Source organism: Vipera ursinii, assembly GCF_947247035.1.
Source record: "Vipera ursinii genome assembly, chromosome: 2".
Taxonomy (NCBI): Eukaryota; Metazoa; Chordata; class Lepidosauria; order Squamata; family Viperidae; genus Vipera; species Vipera ursinii.
Window position 1 is genome coordinate 150360162 of NC_139513.1, and position 22517 is coordinate 150382678.

The 22517-nt window shown below is 41.8% G+C and overlaps 1 protein-coding gene across 2 annotated transcripts in view; it reads left to right on the top strand.

Annotated features, from left to right (window-relative positions):
* ATF7 (activating transcription factor 7) overlaps nucleotides 1–22245 on the top strand; it is a 112726-nt gene extending 90481 nt beyond the window's left edge. For both annotated transcript variants that reach the window (XM_083353674.1, XM_083353675.1), the window contains 9 exons: nucleotides 2029–2147; nucleotides 7247–7381; nucleotides 10007–10164; nucleotides 10880–10979; nucleotides 12440–12553; nucleotides 13809–13961; nucleotides 16724–16921; nucleotides 20319–20427; nucleotides 21487–22245. In XM_083353674.1, the coding sequence (XP_083209800.1) occupies nucleotides 2029–2147; nucleotides 7247–7381; nucleotides 10007–10164; nucleotides 10880–10979; nucleotides 12440–12553; nucleotides 13809–13961; nucleotides 16724–16921; nucleotides 20319–20427; nucleotides 21487–21704 (1304 nt within the window). In that variant the 3' untranslated portion in view covers nucleotides 21705–22245. The remainder of the gene's footprint in view (nucleotides 1–2028; nucleotides 2148–7246; nucleotides 7382–10006; nucleotides 10165–10879; nucleotides 10980–12439; nucleotides 12554–13808; nucleotides 13962–16723; nucleotides 16922–20318; nucleotides 20428–21486) is intronic.
* The last annotated feature ends 272 nt before the right edge of the window (nucleotides 22246–22517 follow it).

Below are 22517 nucleotides of genomic sequence, written 5' to 3' on the forward strand. Positions count from 1 at the left end.
AGGTTGTGTGCTGTAATACACACACACTGACTATTTCACAGAATTGCCTGTCATTTATTCCTCTTGCAGCAGCTTTTGATTAAGCGGATGAATCACTCAAAGCTTCTGCCTTGTCTTTGCAAACATCCTGGATGTATCAGTTCATAAATGCCTCCCCCTAGCAATGACAAAGCAAATCACCTTTCTGTCTCCCTCACTAAATTACGTATAAAGTACAAATAAAAGATTCTCCTGAGGTCCTGGGCTTGCTCGTATCAGCCAACCTAATAAAATGTCCAACAAGAGGTGGGTGCAGTGGGCCAAAATCCCAGTCAGGCTAGATCCCATTCTTCTGTGGCTGGATGGATGCAGCTTGTCCAGTTTGATTTAAAAAGTGAAAAATAGATTGCAAAAATTCAAAATGCTGAGCCAAAAATTCAGAGGCCAAGCATTAATGGCTTCGGCGCTTTATGCACAGTTCTCTTTTCTTCTGTATAATGGATAGAAGCAAAAGAAGAAGACACATTTGAACATGCAGAATTCAAATCATAAAACATATCCCATTTGACACCAAACATGTTTAAAATTTTATTTCAGTGCATCGTGTACAGTGACACCTCGGTACGTGTCGCTAATTGGTATGATGAATACTAAAAAAGGACAAGTCCCAAACAAACCCCATGACTTAGCAGGCGACCCCCCCATTGTTTCATCTTCTGTCTCTTTTTTTATGTCAATGACCTTCCCAAAATGGCCAACTTCCTGTCCGTTCTCTGTGGCTGTCCCCCTCCTTTTGCAGCAGCTTAACCCAGTGTAGCCGACTTCCTGTACATTCTCCGTAGCCATCTCCCTCTTCCTATCGCAGCGTGTAGAACACTAAACAAATAGCGAGTGCCGGACAACATTTTCACCTCAGCAGTCGACGACTGAGGGACCACCGTAAATGTAAATGCTGTAAGTAAATCTAAAACAGGCATGCAGAAGCAGAAATGAAAAAAAAAAAAGCTGACGTTAGCGTTAACCAGTATGCTTTTTAAAATATTGTCCCTTCGGTGGCTTTTCTGCATCTAGCCAAAATCTAGGTTTTGTGAATTGGGAAAGAGAACTGGGTCTCTCTCCTTTTCTAGGCCATCGATATGATACAGCTGGAAAGGAAGAGCGAGTGGGGGGAGGAGGAGATCCTGAGAGGGATAAGAGCAGAAGTTCCCCACAGAGATAGGCCTGCATATTCTCTCTCTGTCCCTCCCCCCCCCCGCCCCCTTTCCCTTAATAGGGTAAGGGATCGAAGCTCTTCATAAAGGGGATGTTCTTTGGATGTCTCACTGTTTGGATAGGATTCTAGTAAGATAGAGATCCTTTATTCTTTCCTCATTCTTCTTGATATTTTTAGAAACGTCTATACATGCACACTGAGGCATCTTCCTGAGACCCTCTGAAGCGAAAGGTCATATCCCAGCACCATCCAGAGCAGTACAATGTCTTGGGCTTTCATATGCTCGCTCCGACTCCCCCTTCTGTTATGATATAGCCAATCTGTATTCCCTATTGCTAGGCTGCCCTGTTCTTACCCTTTAAAATGCCCTCATTCATTTCTCCCTTCAGGTCTTGACCAGCCCCTCCTAATTCCTACTGCATTAAGAGTCCTCCAAAACTGCAGTTCGTTTATACATATGTTTTCCTATCTCTGTTACAGATTCAGTATCACATATTGCAAAACACCTAGAATTATGTTTTATATTAATACATGGATGAAACACTTTCTGCCCAATGTGCTCTGCACAGGACAGGGTGATGGTGATGATGAAGAAGGAGAAGAAGAAAGAAGAAGAAGAAAGAAGAAGAAGAACACACACACACACACACACACACAGAGAGAGAGAGAGAGACATAAGTATCTGAAAAATGGAATCCACTCTTTCTAGCATGATAACTGCGTTTTTAATTTATAACTGTGCTGTAAATTAATATCCTGGCTGCACATGCTGTGGGATGAATCATGAACTTCAATCGCATATTTCTTACTGTCTTTTTCTCTTCTTTGCCATACAGATCAAACCCCAACACCAACACGTTTTCTGAAGAATTGTGAGGAAGTTGGTCTCTTCAATGAGTTGGCAAGCTCATTTGAACATGAATTCAAGAAAGCCTCAGAAGATGATGAGAAAAAGGCAAGAGGCAAAGTTCTTTGTTCTTGCTAAATTAAAATGTTGAGCAACATGAGGGTCCTCATCTGTATCAAGAAATACTGCGAACTCAGGGAGAATCTAAATTTTGTTTAGCAGGACCACACTTAACCAGGGAGAGGGTGGGGTGCAACGAACAAGGCAAAGTTAGTGAGTTTTGTCATGCATGTAAGATTATGATTAAAAGTATGTGAATTCTTTTGAATTTTTGATATTTCTGCATATATATGACTTAAAACATCTGTTTTCCACACATGTCCTAAAAATAGAAAAAAGAGAACCCAATTAAACAAATGAGTTGAAAACATTATACTTGTTTCTTTATTAAGGAAAATGATCCAAAGCTACAAACCAGATCCCGGAGGGCTGCACTTCTTCCCCCCATCCACTTTTCTAGTTGCCCAGTGTTCTTTATTCGTAGGGTTATTTTAACATGTGTTTTCGTTGTTTTGCTGTTAGTATACCCTGCCCAGTCACATTTGTGAGATGGGCAGCTGTATACATTTGAGTTGACAAATCAAGAAATAAATTAAATAACCCAAGACGGGCTTTGAGGAAAAGCTTAACAAAGGAAAAGATTGTATACAGTTAACAATGAAGAAGAGCTAAAATTAATTTCTTTCCACATATGGCTTCATACAATAGCACTGGTGTTCTCTTATTTGCTCAAAACTTTTCCAAAATACCAGAAACTCAGACGTGAATCACTGGGCAACACAATCCCGTCAGAGTTTTTCATGAGGTCAGAATTTTCAGTCTCTTTCAGGGGAGAACTTGATCAAGTTATTTTGGCTAACAATAATATGTATAATTAGTATTATTAACTTTTTAACAATGTACAGTAGTCGTTGCTTACTGACCATTCATTCAACAACCTTCTAAAGTTGAATGAATGGTATTTACGATCAATATTCAACATTCTGGCTGTCACAGTGCCCCAGAGTCATGTGATCACAATTTGGGCACTTGACGATTGGATTACTTATGACAATTGCAGCATCCCACAATCACATGAACAACATTTGTGTCTCAGTAGCAAAGTCAATGGGGAAGCCAGCAGGGAAAGTTGTAAGTTACAGTCACATGAGATCTTTGCTTAACAATCCTCACGGTCATCATCTCCCCTTAGTGACTGACATGCTGGGGTTATAATGGGGTTACAACCCTTGACAGCAACCAGGACTGCTGGGCTTGTCCTGGCTAAGTGATATAGTCATGTGATAATTATTCTTTACAACCACATGGCTTTCCCAATTGTAACCTGAGAATTAGCTATATGTGAAAAGCTCACTTGAGTTTACTAGAGTTACTAGATAGATATACCATTTATTGTAGTTCGGTAGTCATTTATTGAAATCACTAGCTAGATACATGTGCATTGTTTTTTGGATAACAGTATGCCATGGTCATTTTCTGGGATATTGTTCCAAGTTCCCAATCTATTCTAGAGCTCTAGAATTTTCAGGTGGCCTCCAGATTAACACCAACGAGGTCCTAATCTATAGCTTTCTGAAGATCGGCCAAGATCTGCTGGATGTTGCCGCCTGCTATAACACTCCATCTTAGGCCTTTGTTTGATTTAAGATGAAATCTAAAAGAGAGGGGGGAAATTGCATTGCGTCAGTGCTGCTTCAAGCTTTGTGTCCCAGCTATAGTTAAAGTCAGATTTCACAGAACACCCTGTTAGAACAGTAATGAAACAAATGTTGAAAAATAGATTTCATGAATTCATATTTTAATACAGGGGTGTCAAACTGCCGGCCCACGGGCCAGATGGATCATGCCAAAACCGCACCCACCCCATTGCTGGCAATGGAAAAAATATGTGACACATATCATGTGTCATGTGACATCACATGACGTTGCGAGTTTGACACCCCTGTTTTAATATGACAATTTTTCCCAAAGCATTGGAAGGGAATGCTTGGCTAGAACACGTATACCTATATTTTACTTTTCATGTTTTTCTTTATGAAATCATCTGTATCTTATTCTGCTCTTAGGAAAGGTATCCAAACGCTGCTTGCATGAGTTTGCGCTTTCCCTCCCTCTTTCTCTAATAAACGTTAAAGCAGGGAGCATTCAAATTGAATTATTTATTAAATAAAAATTTAAAATAGGATTAGGCCAGCCAGAACAAGAAACTAAGCAACCCTTGATCTTTTTTATGTCTCATATTATACTTTTTAATAGAAATAAACAACCACGGGTCTCTTAACGAAATCCTTATTTTTCCTGCTCAATTGCTGCATTGCTGTTCCCACTGAGCAATTCCTTTATGCCTGTCTGGGTTCCTTGTCTTTTAAAAATTGTGTGGCAGCCTGGAATCTTAATTTTAGCTTTTAATTTGAAATTTTATAGCCAAACACTTTATTGTGTTTAGACCACCCATAGTCCTATTGCTGGACTTTTTAAAATAGCTACCACTGCGACTCTTAATTTGGTGGAGTGTGTCTCCCCTTCCTCCTAGTTAAATATATGACTCAGCCTTAATATTTCTAACCTCTGCAAGAGCCTGCAGCAGTTCCAAGCCTGGCTAGTTTCAGGCAGCCTGAAGGAATTACTCCTCCAAGAATAGAGCTGCCTGGATTGTTAATTCCAGCTGGTTTCCTATTTAGAAAACTTGGCAGATTTTGCCCGCCACATTCATGGGATGCTTTAAACACTTGGCTAAATCGAGTCCAGTTGCTAGTGGTAGTTTTACTTTGCGGATGTATGAAAATTGATGGGGGAGGAGGAGGGTGTTGTTTCTTCTGGGTAGCTCCAGCTAAGAAATGTTGATGATCTTTGTAGCTGAAAAAGATTGGGGTATTTCCAGACGGATGGGTGACTCATCTCCCGGGTCAAGACGAGTCACATGGAGAACTTCCACATTCATTCACTCCTCGGTGCTGAGACCTCTTTTTTTAAACCCTGCAGGTCCAATCCTTGTTTCGAGTCTTTATGCCGTATGAAAAGGGTTGATGGCTGGAGGGATTCTGGGAGTCAAAGTCCACAAGTCTTAAAGTTGCCAAGTGTTCTGTACCAGCCTGCTACCGGCCCTGCAGAATAAGGCAGGGACAACCCCTTTTACAAGAAGGCAAGAGGCTGGAACTAAGCCTGCCAAATTTATTAACATAAAAACATAAACAGAGCAAAGAGAGCAAACACGAACCATGAAACAGGAGCTATTCAAGCGGTTGCCTTCAGCAAACCAGCCATCCCACGCATTCCCCTTTTATACAGTTCAGGGCGTGGCTTCTCTCTGCCTCCTTCCGAGGTGCCCCATTGCCTTCCTCTGTTTACTCCTGCGTCGGGCATCCTTGAACAGGGCCAGCTGTGGGTCATCTTCATCCACGCTGTCAGGCTCACACAGCTGGGTCTGCGTCGTGACCAGGTGGGAGGGGCCTGGCTGAGGGCTCTCATCAGCAAGCTCTCCAACCCCCTCAGCAACCTCTCCAACACCCCCCTCCTCCCCCTCTGAGTCGTCCGACCCAAATGCCAAACCCACAGGCTGACCGTGTATCACAACACCAAGGTTGAGGACCCCGGTTGGAGAGGGTTGAACATACCGGGCCTGTGTTAAGCAAATAAGAGGCTAAAGGAGAAACAACCAGGAGATGGTGAAGTCTGACATTCAGCATGTAATCTGGCAGTTTTATGTATGAGGTGACCAGGCTGAGCCCAAGGGAGGGGTCAAGGGTGTCATCATTTGGGGTCCCTTTGCGCCCACAAGAGATCCAAATCCAGCCCTCCTTGAATTCTGCTGAATCTTCCGTCTACCGCCGGTTTGCCTTGACTGCTAGTAGTTCAGATTCTTGTTTAGTGATAGCATGGAATAAACTTGTACTGATTTGAACAACCCTAGTTTCTGATTTTTTGCGCCTGGCAGTTTGTATTACAGTATGCATAGAAGAGGGGTACTAAAGAAACATTTAACTGAAGATTATGCACAAGAAATAGCCAGCAGAAGACCAAGGAGGAAGAGGCAATTAGCAGATTGCTAAGCAAAGAAGGAAAGAAAGATGATCTAATTAATTGTTATCCTGATTGCCCCTATTGGTAGCCACTAAAAGCAATTTTTTGCCTTGAATACATCGAAGAGTAGCTTGTTCATGCTGACCGGCCTTTTCCCTCCAGGCAGCTCATTATACCTTCTTTTATCACCTTGGCAAACTCCATCAAAGGCCTTGAGGAGGTACTAGGCCACTTTTGATTGCTTCAAGACAATTTAATGTCCTATTTTCTCGCTCTGCTCTGCTGTGCACGAACCATACCTCTGATACTGCCACTTCTTCCTGCTGTACTACGGTACTGGCCCAGTGATCTATGATCATAGCAGGCTGTTGTTCACAAAATTGGAAAAGGCCACGCTGAGCTGCTGAAATGGAAATAGGTGTGGTGGCACGCTGCCAGGCTCAGACATATGGTTAGGTTTTATTACAATGGCCTGGTCATAGGTTTGTAATAACTTATATGGCTCTCTCGTTGGCTTTTGATAAATCAAGCAGTAATTCAAAAGTGACTTATGTGGAGGATTCCAGCACTTCTGTGAATGAGTGTTTTTTTGTGACCTGCAGGCCTTCCAGCTTTATTTTTATATTAGCAAAAGTTTTACAAGAAAAAAAAAAGGGTTGCCTGTATAGTGTTACGTACACGATCTCCAAAATACTGCCTTTCTGGTTTAATAGGGTTTTAGGGTCTGAGCAATTTAGACAGACAGCTAAGCTGACATTATTGCGGAGAAGAATAGCAGATGTCCTTGTTGGGGGGGGGGGAATGTTGTTTGCATAACCTGCACTGCATTGTTTCAGCTAAGGGGCCACCGAAAGAGCATGTATGTAGTAAATGTAACATGTAGAACAGCCCAGTGCATGCATTCTGGTTAGAGAGATTGGATCCTGCGGTCTTTAGTATATTAGCTTTTCTGGGCTAAACAGCCATATTAGGACCAGAAAACCAGGATAAAAAGTGCCACAAGTGTGGGCAGTCATGTTTCTAGACTTTTCTAACTGTGCTTGTGGACGGCGGGCGTGCCAAAACCTGCAAACACATTGCAGGAGCTTTGGGCGCTATGCTAAAATCTGTGTTTTGTGTTTCCACAGTGTTCTGGACCTCTAGATATGTCTCTTCCCTCTACCCCAGACATCAAAATCAAAGAGGAAGAGCCTGTCGAAGTTGATTCTTCTCCTCCAGACAGTCCCATAGGGAGTCCACACTCACCACAGCCTAAGGAGAAGGTGAGCTTTCAGGAAGTACAGATAATCCTCAAATTACAACCACAGCTGTGAGCCCAAAATTTATGTTGCTAAGTTAGACATTTGTGAAGTGAGTGTTGCCCCATTTTACGACTTTTCTTGCCACTTCAGTTGGACCGCTTCATTTGTTAAATTAGTTACAACCGTTCTTAAGTGAATCTGGCTTCCCCATTGACTCTGCTTGCCAGGTGGCAAAAAGGGATCACATGACCTCGGGACACTGCCACCGTCATAAATATGAACCAGTGGCCAAGCATCAGAATGTAAATCTCATGACCCCAGGGATGCTGCAACGGTCATAAGTGTGAAAAATGGTCATAAGTCTCTTTTTTCAATGCCATTGTAACTTTGAACGGTTATTTATTTATTTATTTATTTATTTATTTATTTATTTAATTTGTATACCGCCCTTCTCCCGGAGGACTCAGTGCGGTGAACAGGGCAATACACTTAACTGTTGTAAGTCGAGGATTACCTGTATTATTTTAATAATCTGCTTTTAATGGCTTTTGCTCATTCCGGAAAAGATGCCCTTTGCATAAAAACAAAAGCAGAACTATCTTTCTTATTACATCTGATAGTAGTAACATAGAGACAAGAGATTCAGAAGTATTAGTCAGTTTAATCCTATAAATATGGGTTTACTGCTGGACTTGCTACCCATTTTCTGATTCTTTGGACATGCCGGGTGTAAGAACTGGCAGTTCCATGCCAGGGACAGATGCATGAAAACTGCTGAAATAATTTAAATTATCACCACCCCAGTGTCTTTCTCTATGCAGTCCGTTCTTGGCTTCATGTCTGCTGGCAACTCCATGTTCCTAGTGATGGATCTCAGCCAAATCATAAAGCAGGAAAGAGTTCAGAAGAATGAGATGAATTTATGGAAACATGGCTTATCACTGCTCCTGAAGTTCTTGAGGAAAAACATTGGGATTGGATTTGAATTTTAATGAACATCTTTTTGCACTGCAAATAGTTCTTATATTTCACTCAGAGTTCCAATTGCCCATTATCATCTACCAATATGCCTGCAGATCACATTAATCCACGTTTTCCATACCGTTGCACTACTTTGTGAGGTACCTGATAGGGTTAACATGATTTTGGTGCAAAACTACTAAAGGCTACAAATAAATAAATAAATCCGTTTGACTCATTTCTTAAACCAAGTGCTGTGGTAGATTCCTGTCTTGAGAAGATCTGGAACTTTTGTCTTTTGATAAAATTGGGATTTTTGAAACTACATTAATGCAATATTTATAGGCTTCAGCCTTATCAGATATTAGGAGTTAGCAGGGTATTATGTGTTCTGCATTAAGAAAAAAGGGGTGTTTTTGTATTTTTTGTGCCCTGTTTCTATGTTTTCATCAATAATAATCAGTAATATGATATATAATGTAATTAGCTAGAATAGAATAGAGCTGGAACCTTTGAAGTCTTCTAGTCCAGCCCCCTGTTCAAGCAGGAGAACCTCTACCATTTCAGACAAGTGACTGTCTAGCCTCTTTTTAAAAATCTCCAGTGATGGAGCGCCCAGGATTTCTGGAGGCAACCTGTTCCACTGATTAATTGTCCTCAATGTCAGGAAGTTTCTCCTTAATTCCAGGTTGCTTCTCTCTTTGATCAGTTTCCAACCATTGTTTCTCGTCCTGCCTTCTGGTGCTTTGGTGAATAACATGACTCCCTCTTCTTTGTGGCAGCCCCTCAAATTCTGGGATACTGCTATCATGTCTCCCCTACTTTTCTTTAGACTAGCCAAACCCAAGTCCTGCAGCCGTTCTTCATATGTTTTAGTCTTCAGGCCTTTGATCATCTTAGTTACTCTTCTCTGAATTTTTTCCAAACTCTCAACATCTTTTTTGTGATATGGAGACCAAAATTGGCTGAAGTATTCCAGATCTGGTCTTACTAGGATTTTATAAAGCGGTACTAATACTTTGTGTGATCTTGATTCTATGCCTCTGTTATACAACTGAGGATTGTATTAGCTTTTTTGGCTACTGCTGCACACTGCTGGCTCATAGTCAAGTGATCGTCCACTAGGACTCCAAGGTCCCTCTCACAGTTGCTGTTTTTAAGCCAGCTCTCGCCTAATCTGTGCTTGTGCCTTTGACTTTTCCTGCCTAAATGTAAAACTTTGCTTTTCTCCACACTGAAACTCATTTTGTTGGATAGGGCCCATTGTTCAGGTTTGTCGAGATCTTTTTGGGTCCTGAGTTTGTCTTCTGGGGTGTTGATTACGCCTGCCAGTTTGGTGTCATCTGCAAATTTGATGAGTTCCCCTTCAATTCCCTCATCTAAGTCATTGATGAAGATATTGGACCTAAGATGGAACCTTGTGGTACCCCGCTGCTCTCCATGAGGATGTAGTGCCATTGAGGACTACTCGTTGAGTACGGTTTGCCAGCCAGCTACAGATCCATCTGCTGGTGATGTTGTCTATTCCACCTTTTTCTAGCTTACCAAGGAGTAGGTTGTGTTTTACTTTATCAAATGCCTTACTTTAATCTAAGCTAATCAGTAAGATAATAAAACAAAAATTAATAGCATTCTACAAGGATGGTGGTAATGGGATTTGTCACTGACTGTCTGCATTTCTCTTAGGAGAATGTTTCAAAGCCTATTATCATTTCTACGCCTACACCAACTATTGTACGTCCTGGATCTCTGCCACTGCACTTGGGATATGACCCCCTACATCCAACGCTCCCTTCTCCAACCTCAGTCATCACCCAAGCTCCACCTTCCAACAGACAGCTCGGGTAAGTAGGGAAGAGAAAGCATCCTAACCAGATTAGCCCTGAGCAGTTGATCAGGTAGAATTTTCTTCTGCAAGTGTCCTGATATCAAATCTTACAGAGTATGGCAGTGGAATATATAATTGCCCAAGAACAGCCATGGGGGAAGAAAACATACCCTAGGGTTTTTGACAACTGGTTTCATCATAGTTACATGTTTTAATTATTACTGCCACCCCAGTTCAATTTTGAGATGGATTGGGAGACAAAGCTGGCTTTAGTTATCGTAGTCTTTGCTTAGCAACTGCCACATTCATGACGGTGATGAAAAAGTCACTTGGCGACCATATTTACAACCTTTACAGCTCCTTACGTAAAGGGGAAAAAATGAAATAAGATCATAAAATCATGAAGTTATATCACTTAGCACGACTTCGCTTAACAGCCAGGATGCTCAGTGAGAAGTAGCGTATTAGTTTAGAGGCAACTGTGGCTTTGCAATCCATGTTTTACTCTGTCAATTTAGTTAGCAATTAAAAAGTTAGATTAAGAAATTAGTTTGCTTTCCGTCCATTGGTTAGAGCACCAGTGGAGAATTTGGAGAAGGGATGGGTTCCATGAATCAAAAGAGAATCATGTGCAACCAGGATTTGTTGGAGAGAGAGAGAGAGATTCACTTCCTTGCAAATTGGACTGAAGTTTGCTTGACGCAGTTTCTTTTGCTTGAAATCTTTTCCAGGTCGCCTACCAGTTCTCTTCCACTTGTCATGCACCTTGTGAATGGACAGACTATGCCTGTCCTTCCCGGCCCACCCGTTCAGATGCCTTCTGTCATATCGGTAATGAAAGCTTCCAGCATGGCTGATTTTGATAAAGGAAGGGACAGCTTTTCCCCTTTGCAGAGCATATGGGGCACTTTAATTTGCAAAATTGACATCTCCCTCTACCTCTCTGCGTGAGATAAGCCTATGTTGGAGTAGAGGACGTAGGGGTGATGAGAGCCACTGCCTGTGAGGGTAGCAGTGCCTGCCAACCAAGTCATTGGTCAGGACGGCCCAGGCTGAATCCTTGTATGAACAGATGGCTGGCCCTGTTGGTTCTGGGGCTGGGAATGGCAGGCTCTCTGATTAGCCAGCTTTGTGCTTGAAACCATTCAAGCTTGCAGAGAACATGTCAGCTTTTCCAAGCCAGGAAAAACTCCCTCCCTGGCCTCTTCGGGGCATGAAATGGTTATTTAGCTTTTATTTCTGCATATGGATTTGACAAACATGAGTACCTTCTGGTGCGTCTTGTATTATTTCTGACGTTGCATGCAAATCAAGTGTCTGCCTCTTTGTGCGGTAAATTTTCATTGACTTTTAAGTGTTTAGAAAGTTTCTGCCACAATGGAAACAGGTCAACTCCAATAAATTGGAAAGGCTAATTTGTTAGGACAGTAGAAGACATCTCTCTATGTTCCTGGTGGGGAAGTTTGCAAATGACTGCCTTTTCTCCAGGATGTATCAGTAACACTTGGTGAATTCTACTTAGCTACATGGTATCTTCTTCCCCAATTGTTCTGAAAGTGAACAATACGATAAAATGGGAAAAAAATTCAAAGAACCTCACAGAGGATAACAAATCGGTCAGAGGTTTTGCTCCTTATGATAAAAATGTAATTCTGAGCATGCCCCCCCTCTAAAAATTCCGGGCTTCTGCACTTATTTTTATCCCTTCAACAACTTGAAAAATGTGTTACCTGAAAGATGACAATAGTCTTGAGTGTTGCTCAATGAAGCGCTCCCCCTTCTAGTTCAAAACTAAGGGTTTAATCATTTTAGCACGATTGATCTCCAGATGTCTTTCTTTTAAAACAATATTTAGTAGGTCTAGTTATCTGGAGCCAGAATCTTCCTTATGATCCGCAGGTTGCCAGCAACCCCCAATTTCAAGATAAGAATTGTTTGAGAGCTAGCATTCTGCTACAGTTTTTAGGTGACAGTTGAGAATTTGCACATGGACACCTAAAATCAAATGAGAATATTTGAGACAATCATAAAAAAAGAGAGAGGATTTGGCCTTTGTAGCAATATGGTATGGCTCAGAGAAAGTGAACTGGCCAGCAATTCTCCTCTGGCCTCCTGTTTCTTTCTCTTCTGTTCAACCTGGATAAGCTGCTGAAAATTTGTGGGTTTCATGCAAACACCAATGGTGAGGTTTTTATGAGGCTTCCCCCCCCTTTTCATTGTGTTATAAGTAAAAAAACAAAACAAAAAACCTGAGGTACTTCTTCCTCCTCTTCCTCCTCCAATATATATAGCTGGCAAGGCCAATGCCTATGGTGCCAAACATTCCTGGTATTCCTGGTCCCCCGGTTATCAGCAGCGGCTCAATTTCACCGTCGGGCCTTCCAGGACACTCTGAAGCTAAAATGGTGAGCTCCTGATTCTACTGCATTGTTCACAAGATTGCTCCTTTTTAAAGAATCTAACGAGAGAGAGGCACGCACCAAGATGCGTTGCAGATTTCAGAAACATTTTTCTATCGTTCTAGTCTTGAAAGCATGGCTGGCTGGCTGGGGTATTCTTCTGGGAGGTGAAGTCATTATAACTTAAAAGGGCCCAAGATTGAGAAACAGTGCTTTAAAGAAACCTCATCTTGTAAAAACTGTTTTAGGTTGTTCTATCATTTTTCAGAAATACGTCTTAGTCTCCTTTACCATCACCAGTTGTACAATTTACAGACTGGAAGAACTAGATCCAAAATTGCTAAAGTTCACAGCGTGGGTGGGGGGGAGTTGTGTTTTTTTTTTTTTTTGAATAGTGTTCCCTTGCCAAATACAATAAATCTGCTTTTGAAATTCCCTCTCGGGTTCAAAAGCAACTTGGTGTATGGCAGCCTTCCCCAACCTGGAGCTTTCCAGACATGTTGGAATTGTGAACCCCAAAATTCCCATCCACAGAGGCTAATATATGGCAGTAGAAGGGGAGGTACTCAGCCAAAACCACTGTAAAATCCTTTTCAGGGTACAAAACCGATCAGAGTTCCTTGAATTCTGTCTTGGGGTTACAAAGACTATAGCCATAAAAGTGTAGACATGTTCAAATACAGCACGGTAGATATTAACTTACATCTGGGCAACTATCGCATAAATATAAGAAAAACAGTTCCTGTACTTTTTCAGGCTAGGCTGCCTTTACAGCAACAGAATATTTTATTCTAACTTACAGGCATTACCCTCTTGGTAGTTTTATAATCTCTCTCTTTTAAGGGTCTTCCATTTGACCAAGTAATTTTGAGACTAACACACACATTCCTTGGAAGGAAAATGAAGTAAAATGTAATAATAATAATAAAAAAAACAATGTTTTACTAGAAAAATTCCAGCTGTCTGAACATTTTATGGTGACTTATTTCTTAATTGTATTGGAAAGGAATAATTCCTGTTTAAACATTCCATATTAATGAGAGCTTCCGTTAGCGAAAAGAATTCCCAGTCACATGTGAAGTTTTTACATCCATTAATTCTAGGGACATAAATGTGAACCTCTAGCTAAGAGCGTGTCAGGTTTACTGGCCCTTGTCTTCAGAAGTCTGCCTCTTTTTAGCAAACCCCAGATATGTATTAAAAACATCAACAAGCAGAAAGTTGGGCCTCTCATTATTTGTTTTGTCTTCATCCCGTGCAGAGGCTAAAAGCCAGCTTGACACAAGGAATTGCTTCCTCACTGAATGGCAGCAGCATGATGGTGGGATCAGCAAGCACCATGGTGACTTCCCATCCTGAACAGGGTCAGATACTTATCCAGCACCCTGATGCACCTTCTCCAGCCCAGCCACAGGTTGGTTAAGAGCCAAATTGGATTAAGTAAGGATTCAGGAAACAGAAGTGGGACTGCAACACATCTCATCCTTTCTCAGCTGGCAGGTCATTGGCTAGAGCAGGGGTCAGCAACCTGAAACAGTGAAAGAGCCACTCGGAACCGGTTCCCTCACAAAAGGAAAAACTGGGAGCCGCAGAAAATGTGTGCACATGCACATACATGCATGCATACACAGAACAGGGTTTGACTGAAGAGTGGAGCCAAGGCCAGATATGCACCTACCCTGCATATTTGAATTGATTGGTTGAACTTTTTTAGTCCCACTTTTTTTCTTTTTTTTTTTTGGACTGCACATAGCAGAGGACTGGGAGCCGCAGGAGACGGCTGAAAGAGCCGCATGCTGCTCCGGAGCCGCGGGTTGCAGACCTGTGGGCTAGAGGAAAGAGCCCATATTTAGGAAAGCTGCCATGGAAATTTGTAAAGCCACTTGCTAGACCACATGATATTTAATTAAAATCCAACAGCTACTATTGGAGGCAGAGTTTTATATAAAACGGTAATGTGTGCTGGTCCTTGTGGTGAATAAAAGGGGAATGGGGAATTTCTAAGTAGGGGCTTGAGCTAACTATGTATTAAAGAGAGCCTGATGGGTGGCATGGTATCATTTGCTATGGTATGCACACTGTTTATTCATAGTTTTAAAAATCAAATACGAATTGAAGATTTTGAACCATTATAAAAACAAGAATGATCTGATGATTATGTGAGGAGTATATATTGGGCTAATGAAGTCTCTTATGCAATAATAATGGTCGTTTCTGGAGAAGGGAAGGGAAATCGCCATCAGCTTCCAGCAGTCTTTTAGTTATCCGGAAATAAACGATACTTTGTTTTGCATTTCTCTCTTCCCTTATGTTCCTGTACATCCTTTGTCTTTCTGTAGTCTTTCTCTATTTCCTTAGAGAGCAACTCTCCTTTTTGCACTTTCTGAAAAACTACTTAGGAAATGGAAGTAAGCAATGGAAATAAGCTTGAAAATTCAGTATGTTGTTTTTCCTTGTTGCCAAATTTCAGCTTTCTAGCTGCAGGATGTGCTAGGTTTAGGCACTCGGTTTCTAATTCCCTGAGCAGGTGGGTAGACTTGGGGTGAGCCTCCGTTGCCTCTGTCAGCATTGCTACCAGATGTTTCCAACTGAGATACAACAGCAATGAGGACAGAGTCAGAAACCCAGAAGCAGTGTTGACAAATCTTCTCTCCCCCTGTCTCTCTTCCTGACTTAATTACTTGAGTTTAAATGCACCCCGTTTGGTCCTGCCAGCTTACCAAATGCCAGCCTCCCATCACAATTACCACCTGCTCCATCAGAGCTTCCAGAAGTTTACTGCCCATATGTTGCCTGACTGACAGCGAGGATAGAGAAGTGGAAACTATCTGTCTAATTATAGAGCCCATTTGGGGAGGCTGAGCTAAGGTGGGAACCTGCATTTCCATTTGGCTACTTAAAAGTAAAAAGGGTTTCAGTGACTAATACAGTGTTGGCTCTACCACACAAGCATCTCATTGCAAAAATTATATAGATGCTTGAATAGACACAGGGGAAAAGAGAAGGGGTTTTTAAAATTAAATTGATAAAAGGGTGCACAATCAAATAATGATTGATTATTCCAGGTTGCTTGTAGATAAATCCACAGCAATAGACATACCTTTGTCTTGTACATCCATTTTACAGAAAGACTATTGGGAACCAGACAAGTCAGAGGAATGTATTATTTATTGTTTGTTCATTAAAAGATTGTAAATATCAGAAAAATATCATGCAAAATATAATAATGAAAGCAATCAAGAATAAAAAGGAAACATTAAACAATAAAGTAGCATTTGAGAGCCTTGCTCATAGGCAGTGCTAACAGTCCCAAAAATTGCTTGGACAAGTTCTGTGGTCCATATACCAAGTTTCCCCGAAAATAAGACCTATCCCGAAAGTAAGCCCTAGCTTGATTTTTACATGTGCGCCTAATATAAACCCTACCCCCAAGATAAGCCCTAGTTCTGGGGCGAGGTGCACACATAAAAATAAGCTGGGATGGGGAGGGTGGAGCTGCCCCAGACTCCCTGCACCCGCTTACCTTAGGACCGCCTCAGCCAGGCCTCCCACACCCTGACAACTGTCACACCGCTGCCCGACTTCTTCTGTGGCTGCTTGCAGCCAGACGCCACATGGCGCACCGCATCAGTGCCACCTCTCGCGGCAGGAGGCTTGTGTGGCCCGTGGCCTGCCGTGAGCAAAGCACCACGTGGCATCTAGCTGCAAGCAGCCACGAGCAGCCGCAAAAGAATTCAGGCAGTGATGCGACAGGTGTAGGGGCATAGGAGGCCTGACTGCAGCGGTCCTAAGGTAAGCGGGTAAGGCATCCCCTGAAAATAGGAATCGTGCCTCTTTTGGAGCCAAAAAATAAAGACCGGTAAGTATGTATGACTGATAAGTGAGGGGGAGGAGCCAAGATGGTGGGCAGGCAGCAAAGGCTGTAAAGAGCTCCTCCCTCCAAAAGTAAAAGCTTTATTTTATGACTGATAAGTTCTTAATACAAGGTGGCCCTCTTCAGATAATGGCTGAACTGCAACTTTCACCAGTTCTAGCCAGCTTGAGTAGTGGCAAGAGATGCTGGGAGGTGTAGTTTAATAACACCAGAAAGCCACAGGTTCCTCATTTTTTAAAAAAAAAAAAACTGCCCATCTTCCGTATGAATAGCCTGCCCATCTATCTGTCCTTTGTCCTCAGGTTTCCCCAGCTCAACCCACCCCAAGCACAGGTGGCCGACGGAGACGCACAGCAGATGAAGATCCAGATGAACGTAGGCAGCGCTTCTTGGAGCGGAACCGCGCTGCTGCCTCCCGCTGCCGCCAGAAACGCAAGCTCTGGGTGTCGTCCTTGGAAAAGAAGGCGGAAGAGCTCACTACACAGAACATCCAACTAAGTGTAAGCAGGCTGCCAATATGCCTACAGTGTGACCAACGTACCCCTAATATCGTGTCTACCCTTGCTTTATTTTCAAGACCGTCATCCTCCAGGGTGCGTACGGGAGATCTGTTGCTCCTAAATTTGCTCCTAGCCAATGTAATCTCAAATTATGGAATCTCCATGGAGTATGGAGGTGATTTTGAGGCCTTCATCGCTTATCCTTGAAAATCCTGGCATGCAGTAGGTATTTTTGGTCTTGGCTGTGTACCGTCTGGAGGAGCTTACTTTGCCAGGGAGAAAAAAGAGATTTGAGGTCTCTGTGAAAGCATGCATTCTCCTGACATACACTTTCTTGGATTACAGTTCCCTTAGTTAAATTATAGCTCCTTGTGGGAATGGACATTTTGTGGAACAGATATTAGGGCCTCAGTTGTTTTTATTTCTTGTTACTCACTTGTCAGTGTAGGCTTTTTCAGAAAATCTTACCACTCAATTCCGATCTAACTTGCGGCAGATTTTTTTTACGCACCCTTTGACAAAGATAATTGATACTGCTTTTCTTCTTCTTTCCTTTCTTCCCCTCACCTATAAATTTAATACACTATTATTAATATATTGTTATCATTTCAAAATATCCTGCTATGTGAAACTTTCTGTTATCCTTATAAGTAAGAAAGACATTTTGTGCGGTCTAGATGCACAAAGGGAACCTTTTCATACTTTCCATCTGTCTCTTAACAGTGGAAGTTTAGCTTTCTCTCCTGCCTACTGTAGAGTCTTGGTCTGGTTTGATATATTGCTGGTGCTAGATTATAAAGCAAGCTATTTGCGCTGCTATGAATTTTTGGGTTAGCTTTTTACTACCATGTTGCTGAAGTTTCCTGAAGCTTAATAGGAATTTCCCGCCTCTTGAAGAAAAGGAATTGAGCCTTCTGGTTCTTGGACCTAAGCCAACAGTGGTAGTTCTGTCTTTGAGGGAGAAACTGAAGTTCAGTGTAATCTGTCTTTCAGTGGTAATAATGAGAACGTTAATACACTTGAGTTATTTCCATATGTGCCCTTGATATGGTGCTCCCACCTCTTTGAGAGACTTGCACAAGGAATGCAACTAAGCAAGCCTACCATGACTTAGTTACAAGTATAAGCAATGGCAACTCCGGTATTAAAACAGGCTGCTACCTGCCTTCTCTATGAGCAGCCTCTGTCTGCTAGAAACCAAAAATAGCTCCAGCATTCCATAGTTTTCCATGAAGGTGAACTTGGAAAACGCACTGGGTTTGTTGGCCTTTGTGAATTTTCAGCATCTTTTTTTGTAAACCCTTCCAGGTATTTTGCCCTCAGTCCTATAGCTTTCACTTTATATTTCATTGATGGAAAAGAGTTGAAACTACTGCCTGAGTATGTGTGTGTGTTTGTGTGCATGTGTGCATGTGCATTGCATTTACCGTATTTTCCGGCGTATAAGATGACTGGGCGTATAAGACGACCCCCTACATTTCCTGTTAAATTATAGGGTTTGGGCTATACTCGCCGTATAAGACTACCCCTCTTCCAACGCACACCAAATAAAAATTAAAAAACATCAGATTTGATTTTAATATGGTAATTTTAATTCAAATGCTTATGACATGCAGGTACTTAGTAGGAAAACTGTCACTTATAAACATAAGGCTGTTTGTCATCAAACATGTAAACATAAAACAATGCAAGTGGATTAAATAATAATAATAATAATAATAATAATAATAATAATAATAATAATAATAATAATAATAATAATAATAATAATAATAAAGTTGGAGGGGACCTTGGAGGTCATCTAGTCCAACCCCCTGCTAAGGCAGGAAACCCTATATCATTTCAGACAAATGGCTGTCCAGTCTCTTCTTAAAAACTTCCAGTGTTGGAGCATTCACCACTTCTGGAGGCAGGTTGTTCCACTGGTTAATTGTTCTGTCAGGAAGTTTCTCCTTAGTTCTAGGTTGCTTCTCTCCTTGACTAGTTTCCATCCATTGCTTCTTGTCCTGCTTTCAGGTGCTTTGGAGAATAGCTTGGCTCCCTCTTCTTTGTGGCAGCCCCTGAGATATTGGATCACTGCTATCATGTCACCCCTCACCCTTCTCTTCGTTAAACTACACATACCCAATTCCAGCAACCGTTTCCTATTTTCCTAATTCACTTTTGCACTTTTCCTAATTCACTCTAAAGCTTTCCCTGTGCAGAGCCTTAAGTAACACCAGCTGCCTGCAATTAGTGCAGGTTCTCATCCCACCAGGCTCAAGGTTGACTCAGCCTTCCATCCTTCCGAGGTAGGTAAAATGAGGACTCAGATTGTTGGGAGCAATAAGCTGACTTTGTAATAATGCTGCTTGTGTGGGGGGGGTGAAAGCTCTAATAAGCAGGCATATACATAGAATGAAGGCTATTGCTAAGCACATTGATTTGTGCTTTAAATTGTAAGCTGCCCTGAGTCTTCGGAGAAGGGCGGGATATAAATGGGATTAAAAAAAAAAGACTAAATGGGAGATCCGCTCCAGGTTTTCCAGCCAGTCCGCCCAGTTCCTGAGTCAAATGTGTCCTTAGAGCTAAGCAGCTGCTTTGGCTAGGCATTCCCCACCTGCCTTTCAAGTTGCTCTTGCATTCCCCACCTGCCTACAGCTGCTCTTCAACTTTAGAAGGAAAGACGCCCAGACCCCAGCCTGTAAAAAATCACAGACTGCAGCTTCTACTCCAATTGGTCCCGCTTTCCCTGCGCAGACTAAATGGCAGATCCGCTCCAGGTTTTCCAGCCAGCCCTGTTCCTAAAGTTTCAGCACCCGGCGTATAAGACGACCTCTGACTTTTGAGAAGATTTTCATGGGTTAAAAAGTCGTCTTATACGCCGGAAACTACGGTAGCCTAACTTATCTCAAAAGATTTTTCAGAATTGAAACATTTTATTTCAAGGTTTCTTAGATTAGAATCTCCTTTATTCACTACCAGGTTTCCAGATTGGCCTTTTGAAAGATATTCCAATAGCAAAAGACACCATTTAGGCATAGGAATAAGCCATAGGATTGAGGATTGATCATGGCAGTTTTAATGCTAAAAAAGGGCATGACAAATGAAGCATTCCCTAAGCCAAGGTTAGGCAACCTTAGCTCTTCTATGACTTGTGGACTTCAATACCCAGAATTCCTGAACCAGCCATGCTGACTCAGGAATTCTGGGAGTTGAAGTCCACAAGACATAAAAGAGCCAAGGTTGCCTACCCCTGCCCTAAGCTAAGTAATGAATAAACAGTGCTGGCTGAAACCCGTGATCCGTAAATTCCTTCATATTTGTGTTGTGTCTCTGTTTCAAGTGAACACTTAACAAGATTCAAGATTGGATGTTGAACCAATGCAGTGAGACTAAATGTTTCCCTTTTTCATAGAATGAAGTTACATTATTAAGGAATGAAGTTGCGCAACTCAAACAACTATTGTTGGCTCACAAGGACTGCCCTGTCACTGCATTACAGAAGAAAACGCAAGGTTATCTTGGTAAGCAGAATCTTACAAATATTCAGGCAGGGCAAATGGGGTCAAATACAAGGGTCCTTGGTGCTCTCTGAATTTGGTTGTTTTCTTGCAGCACTGATGATGTCACCTAATTTGGGTAATGAAATGTCTGCAAAAAAAACCAACCAAGCTCAGAGAAGATCAGAGAGGCCAATTTCAACCCTGAGTTATAAATAGTCTCCTTTATTGGGGTCAAACACAGATTGTAGAATTTCAGCACTTTATGAAGCAGCATTTTGAAATCATTCAAGATTTATAAAAGCATTCTGTAATTGAAGAATTGTGAATATTACAAGGACCCCCCACTCTGATGTAAGCTATTCCAAAACTGTTGGGGGTAGAATTCTCAGTGCTCCAGTTATTATGGCCAGTTCTTCCTTTGGATGATGGATGTTCATATTATCTGAAGGACACCCAGTTGAAAGAGATTCTACTACATTTGCAACTATAGAACAAGTTCTATTTTTCCCCAAAGGCTGATATTTTTTTTAACAGTGCTGTAAAACTGCATTTTTTTCTCTTTTCCTCTTCAATTCTGGAACTTCACATTATAAGCCTTAGCTGTAGGGAAAGAAATTCAATTGGCATCTAGTTAGTGCCAATCTAATTCTTCTCAGTGATGCACATGCACTCCTATGCAGTTTTATTATTGAGTTATATGGCTGGGGGGTTTTTATTCAAAGAAACCAGAATTGGCTGACTCTACACAATAATGAACTATGGTTTACCAAATACAGTGGCTGGATTCACATAACATGCCATGTAAAATGAAAATCTATGTTCCGTGTATCCAACCCAAGATTATACAGATACGTTCGATTAGCGTCAGAATGAGTTACATTTTTCATGGTCGTTACGTCTGTATTAAAGCTGAATTTTTGTACAGAGAATATTGTGGCCAAAAAAGAGCAACTCATTTGAGAAATGTATATAACTGGAGAGAACTGGCAGAATCGTTGCCGAGGCATGTGCTGTAGATGTCTGTAAAGCCAAGCCCAATCACTAATAACCTTTTATTTTTCCCTTTTCTTGAAAAATCAGAAAGCCCCAAAGAGAGTTCTGAGCCCACTGGTTCTCCAGCTCCGGTCATCCAGCACAGTTCGGTGACTACATCTCCCAATGGGCTGAACGTTCGCTCTGCAGCCGAAGCCGTTGCCACTTCAGTCCTCACTCAAATGGCCAACCAAAGGACAGAACTGAACATGCCCATACAGTCACATGTCATTATGGCGCCACAGTCCCAGTCTGCTGGCAGATGATGTCGCCAGTTGCATGGCATAGAACTAACCAGTGAACTGCAGCCAGAGAGACTGATCATAACTAAGCCCCTTGTTCAAAATGGGGTGGATACAGTTTTTGTTTTGTTCATTTGTTTTATTCTTTTGATTTCTTAAAAAAAATGAGTGAAGGGCAGCTATGGAGCTTCTAAGTATATCCCACATAGATCCAGGCCTCAAACATCTGTCGTAGGGCCATCGTCTTTCCAAAGGAAAGGGCTTTGGAATAAGTCACTTTGCCACACTTTAGAGACCATTTGTCATCCTATATCTAGAATCAACCATTTGGATAGCCTTCTACAGTGTGATCTTAAATGGTTAAAGTTCAGGTGTACATTGTGCTAACACTAAGCCTCCCCTTGGTTACTCTTGGCGCTTTCTTTGTCTTGGCTACTATAAGCAAGAGAAAGCAGTTCTTGGGAGGAGCTGTGATGTTTTTGCTGGTGCTGGCCATTTTTTGTGGAAAACTTTAACATCCCAGCTGTTTTTGTAGCCTGTCCATCAACATGGTACCTGATCTTCCATTCTACACTTTCACACAGGATTCCAGCTCGTGGCTCTGACGGTGGTAAGCTCCATAATTTTGTCGGTTTGAACCGTTCAAACTGTTTTGTGAAGAAAGTAAGAAACCTCACTCTTAGCTGCTGCAATTGATGGGTGATTTTGCTGTTCTGGGAGAGAAAAATGGCAGGCTTATTGTATACATTGTAGATCACGTAATTTGAACCATGCGTATGATCAGGGATACATTTTTTGGTCATGTTGTTAATCTAATACAGATTTTAAGTTTTGTAG